This window comes from Egretta garzetta, unplaced genomic scaffold (genome assembly GCF_000687185.1).
Source record: "Egretta garzetta isolate BGI_Z169 unplaced genomic scaffold, ASM68718v1 scaffold5, whole genome shotgun sequence".
Lineage (NCBI taxonomy): Eukaryota > Metazoa > Chordata > Aves > Pelecaniformes > Ardeidae > Egretta > Egretta garzetta.
The window spans coordinates 4775580-4781721 of record NW_009259707.1 but is presented as its reverse complement, the minus strand read 5'-3'; the positions used below and the strand labels follow the sequence as shown (position 1 = coordinate 4781721).

The 6142-nt window shown below is 40.3% G+C and overlaps 1 protein-coding gene across 1 annotated transcript in view; it reads right to left on the bottom strand.

The window, feature by feature from the left end:
* Positions 1-6142, bottom strand: part of CHST10 (carbohydrate sulfotransferase 10) — a 13457-nt gene that overhangs the window by 5128 nt on the left and 2187 nt on the right. The window contains exons 2-3 of the mRNA XM_009638948.2: positions 5233-5330; positions 2320-2554 (exon numbers count right to left, since the gene is read on the bottom strand). Of these exons, the coding sequence (XP_009637243.2) occupies positions 2320-2554; positions 5233-5330 (333 nt within the window). The remainder of the gene's footprint in view (positions 1-2319; positions 2555-5232; positions 5331-6142) is intronic.

The window sequence follows — 6142 nt, the reverse complement described above, 5'->3', positions numbered from 1 at the left end:
TCCCTCTGCCCACACATACAAATGGAGGAAGACCGAAGATTAACTCCCAAGAAGGAACCAGCTTTTTGGCTGAGTTTCCACCACCAACAAAAAATAAATGCTGTGGGCTGCTTTTGGAACTGCTTCAACACAAAAGCACTTTGCTGTCCAGATCCATAAAGTTATTTTAATGACTATGTTGTGCTGAAACAAAAATTCCAATCATACAAAACTACACAGATTAAAAAGCACTAAAATTAACAATAGAAAGCCTCCAGATATTAATTTTTGCAAGCATATAAGCTGACAAGAAAAATAATGTCACTACATTCTGATGCATTTATTTTAAGATCCTGATCCTGGAAGTTTTTATGACCTTGAGAAATATCTCACGTGGGCCCCTTGGACTTCAGGCGTAAGCCTTCACACAACAGCATCATTTCAGAGTACAAACCTGCGAGAGGAACAGGGTGCTACAAAAGCAGCTCTTCAGGTGAAAGCCTTTATGGCCTTCTCTGTCCCAGAACTGCAGCTAATAATCCACACCACTCAGCTTCTCAGTTTTCTAATAGGTTTTTTTTGGTGTGGTGGCGGTGCTTGCATTTTATTAATTTCAGTTTTCTAATTTTTTGGTGCTCTAGGTGAATTATGTGTGGACAACAGATGTCAGATTAGACAGCCTCAGAAACTGAAACCTCGCATTCATTCAGAGCAGAGATTCAGTACAAGCAGGAGCAGAATTAGCTCCCCCACAGTGCCACAGCTGTGTTTCTCCATCCTGAACCTCCACACACCACTTAGCTATTTGGACGTAAAGTATTCCCCCTCAAGTATCAGTCCTGCCCACTGAAGCTACCCAAAGAGGAGAAAGTTAGGTCAACTGCAGTGGTAGTCTTCATCAGCAGATACTAGAACACTAGCAGCTCAAGGCAGAAGAGACCAGTGGTTATACAGCACCAATGTTCTATCGTTATTCAACATGCCAAAACTAGGAAGCTCAAGGTTCCCTGCTGGTAAGACACGAGTTGTCCTCCACTCAACACAGCCAATACATCCCTGCCTGTCCTGAGATATTCTTTGCACGTTATGTCTGTTAAATTCTGATAAGAGCAGGTACTTCTAATGCACTCATACAGTTTCGTATCTAGTGCTTTCTTGGAGTGTAGCTTTCATAGGCATTTAAGACACATGCCCATACCTATACGCATGCTTACCTTTCCTGGATTTTCAGCTCCCATCCATACATCAAAGTTGAAACTAATATTAAAGTTCTTAAAGACATACTCCTTGCTACAAAAATTTTGCTGAGGGACACAGTTCTTTTGCCAATTTGTGACTGTCTCCTTCCAGGTGTGCAAACTAGCTCACACAAGGTAAAGAAAACATAAAACCACAAGTGCAAAGCTGGTGTTTCACAGGGTGCTTCTAACAAGAAAGCTGGGTTTACAACATTCAGGTTTTGCCCACATCTTGGTGAGCTATGCCACCTGCAAAACCACAGAGGGACTTCAACTGACCTGACTACATGTAGCAAATTCACAGCCCTGGTGCACAGACAGGCATAAGGGTCTCATGTCAAACAAATGTGCATTATGTTAAATACAATCAAGTTAAGTTTATGTGTGCAGGTAGTGGACAATAGAAAACCCTGAGGAAATGAGTTATTTTTATTGGCATACCAGGCTACTAGGAGAGGATGGTAGGCTATGTATACAGGCAGTGTTTACCTTGTAGATTGTTATTCAAACACACTAGTCCCTTTACTCCTTCTTTTACGGTCTTTTATAACATACCTTTATTGACCAAACCACTGCCTTAATCAAGAATCTTCGTAACTCCTGTGATGGCTCACTGACAACACATACACAAGATTTCAGCAGTACAGTCCAACAGCAGCTGCCAAGTTTTAACTAGCTTTCTCCATGGCTAAAAAACCCCCTCTAGTTAAAAGTCAGTGGCCTCAAGTCAGAAATTTTGTATTACTGTTTCTTAGGGAATTATGGTATCTTGTAATTTACTTGTTTCAAATTCTGTAAATTAGTGCCGCTCCTTCAAAGATAACAAATCTACCTACCATGTGCGTATGGGCACTCTTTCATGACTCAAATAATTTTTGAGCCAAGTAATAACAATATTTATTTTCACAGAAACAACAGGTGTATTTTCTTTAGAAGAGATGTTTTGAAAGGACTGGAAGCAACCATGAAGAATGAGAGACTGAAATTCACTATCAGTGTACAGAAAAGCAGAAAGAATCCATTTTTGTGTTGTCCCAGTTGGACCAATTCTGTTCTTTCCTCCTCCTCAAAGAAACCCACACACCCACAGCACAGCAGATACCATTTAAAACGATCAAGACTTTTTTCCACTGAGTGTTGCCCACTTTTGGCGTCTGACAGAACAGGATCTTGTGCTTGTCACACACAAATATTCGGTCCAAGACGAATTTGGAAACTGCAGTGTGAGAGAGATTTCTCAATGCAGTGTCTCTGCAGACATTCCTGAGAAGCTCAAGTCTTTCCATATGAACCAGGGGCTGGCGGATCAGATTTCCAGAAAAAGCTTTTCCAGTTGGCTTTATGAAATGCAGAGGGGAGAGAAAAAACAAAAGTGCAAGAATTTAGTTTTCAGATCAAATTCTGAAGTATAAAAATCCCCAAACTGTGCATCCTAATGAATCCCAGATTGACAATGAAAACATTGCTATGTATTAACTAAAGAAGTAGCAGTTTCCTTCCTGTGCTGCTGCAGTACACATTGGTTCAACTCTTAAGTCATTATGTAGTAGTAGACAGTAGTAAGAGCTTTTCCATACAATTTAAGTCCACCGCAGAGCAGCAAGGTCTTATCTGCATGGATACAACATGCCTTGACCAAATATTGGAACTCCCACAAAGCTTCAATTGCAAGTAAGAAAGCTTCTGAGGGGTTGGGACAGGAATTTCAACAGAAATTAAGCTTCAATCTCTGAGAAGATGGGGCTTAGGGATGCTGACCCATCTGCCTGGGAAAGAATAATTTAGGATAAAAGTTCTGTGTTGTTTTCTAGCACCTGTAGGCATTTGATGGTTCCTTTTATCCAAGCTGCCACAAAATTAAGTGGACAAAAATTCACACAATGAGCATCAGCGCTTACTGTGGCAAATGAGAGAAGTAGGCAGGATTCCTCCCCCCAAAAGTGGATGAACTGTTTGATATGTCTCATTTTTCTGAGATGAAGACAGGAACCACAACCACCTCTGCGTCATGATTAGTGGGGAAAGAGGAAAAAGGAGCTGGTCTGATTAACAGGTGATGGGAAATTTTAAATTTCTACTGACAAAAGTTCCCCCTTTCACTAATTGATTTACAGTTGGCAATCCCCAATATCAATACAGGCTAGTGGATGTACTGATTCAGAGCAGCCCTGAAGAGAAGGATTTGCATATACTGATTAATGAAAAATTGGGTATGTGCCAGTAATGCGTGCTCACAGCCTAGAAAGCCGGTCATATCCTGGGCTGCATTAAAAAAAAAAAAAAAGCAAAAAAAAAAAAGCATGGCCTGCAGGTCAAGGGAGGTGATTCTGCCCCTCTGCTCTACCCTGGTGAGACCCCACCTGGAGCCCTGCATCCAGCTCTGGGGTCCCCAGCACAGGAAAGACATGGACCTGTTGGAGAGGGTCCAGAGGAGGCCACAGGAATGATCTGAGGGCTGGAGAACCTCTCCTATGAGGACAGGCTGAGAGAGTTGAGATTGTTCAGCCTGGAGTAGAGAAGGCTGCGGGGAGACCTCACTGCAGCCTTTCAGTACTTAAAGGGGGCCTATAAGAAAGACAGAGAAAGACTTTACCAGGGTCTGTAGCGACAGAACAAGGGGTAATGGTTTTAAACTAAAACAGGGTCGATTTAGACTAGATATAAGGAAGAAATTTTTTACAGTGAGGGTGGGAGACACTGGAACAAGTTGCCCAGAGAAGCTGTGGATGCCCCATCACTGGAAGTGTTCAAGGCCAGGTTGGATGGGGCTTTCAGCAACCTGATACAGTTAAAGATGTCCCTGCCCATGGCAGGGGGATTGAGCTAGATGATCTTCAAAGGTCCCTTCCAACCCAAACCATTCTGTGATTCTAGGTGCAATGTCCAAGCTACACATGAAAAAGGAATGATTTTACTTTTTGTCCCAATCCTCCATAAGGAAATCTCACCCTGCTTTTTCTGCTTGCTACTCTTCTCCAATATCCCCTGGTCAGAATGTAATCTGAACAGCCTGACAGATTGCTTATCTGTCAAAACAATTCCTTTTGCATGCAACCAGGATTAACATTATTGTTCTGCATTTCATGCTGTCGGAAAGTCAAAAGGGAAAATAGTTTTAGATTCAGAAACCTTATTATCTTCTTCCATACAAGTAAAGGAAGATATTAAAGTTCATTACAGATCTGCCAGCCTTCCACTGAACAACGTGTTTCTCCTGAGTATTTTGAGCATAACTTAAATTTCAGGGGGTTTTACACATGAAAACAGAGAGTGTCATATTTATACAGAAACCTACCTTCCACGCTGCATCACAAAAATACTTTATGCTTAAAGTGACTTATGTAACTAATGGAAAAAAAATTGCCGTTAACCCACTGTGCATCTAGTCTCAAATTTACATTTGCATTAGGGATTTTCAGATTTTCCCTGTAAATTAGCAGGTACCACATTTGTTCTTTATTGCTGAAAGCACAGAATTATGAATCTAAAGGATCAGCTGGTATTGAATACTATTGTGTTCATGTTCTACTTTGGAAAGATGCTGAGATGTGAAGTACGAAGAGCACAAAACATGAAAAAGACATGGAGACTGATAAAAAGGATCAGAGAGACTGGGCAGAAAATTAAGAGCATAGACAAGACACAGGCTTGCCCTGAGGAACCACGAACCTGATGGCCACGGCAAGGCAGAATACAAGTAATCCAAAATTGGGCCATTATATTAAAAAGGCTAGCAAAAATGACTCCCCTGACTTGATAAAGGAGTACTGTAACGATTTTCTCCTAGAAATGGAAACACATTATGTTGAATCATTCAGATGAAACAAGACAGCAGGTTATTGTAACAAACTAGCTTTCTGAAGCTAAAATTAATTCTGTTGGCTCTATCTAAATAGAACAGTCTGAATAAATAATTCCTGTCTAGCAATTCCTTTTAACAACAAAAAGCCCTTACTTAATCTCTTATTTTCTCCCACTCCTTAGTACACGTAACCCTTATTTCAACAGTATGCACCTGGAATTCTTCAGGCCAATGTTTTTCCTCTGGCACATGTACCTCCTCCACTTTTGTCACAGCTGTCAGTATCAATGGCTCTTGCTTGGCACCGTAGCCTAAAGAAGGAAGAGAGATAAGAACATTACAGAAGGTGGTGGGGAAGGCAACTATTTTTGCTTTACAACACAACTGAACATCACTTTCTGTATTAAGCTTACAAAACATTAGGATTTGTTTCCAAATGGGAAGGTACTAGACAAGACATGAGACAGACTATGAATATTTTAAAGAAGTCCTCTGTGGGAACTCTGGATGCAACTTCAGTTGAGTTTTATCAAAGAAACATGCCCATTATCTTTTATTTTGGTCTTTTTTAAACAAACTGTGCAAAGAGACATAGAAATCATAAATCCAAACATCATGACTGGTAGACAATTGAGTATAACTACGTGGGCTTGACAGTAGGAGTTTTTATTTTTCAGTAAACTTCCTAAAGCAGGTCCAAATAAAAAACTTAAATCTATCAAGTTTCTTCCTCCCCTCATATTAGTAGATAGGTTTCTTCTGTTGTAAACTCTTAGACATTACCAGAAGAAAAAAATGACATTAAGGACCACCTTTTATTTCTTTGGTGCTCTAAGTAAACACATCTAACCAGCAATAAATACAAGATCCCATCTTCCTTTATTACTGGACTGATGTCCTGCCTTTAGAGACTCCCACAACGGAAGAACAAACTCGGCTAATATTCTTGTTCTTTTTTTAATGATTTTAGGGCAGCTAATAGTTCGAGACCAAATTAAAGTATGTAAGGGAAGAACCCTTTGTGTCTCTACAATTGATATGCTACAGGAGAAGTGAAAAATAACAAGACTCTGGCTTTACTTTACATGGTGAGGAAAGATCAAAAATAATTTGAAGCATCTTT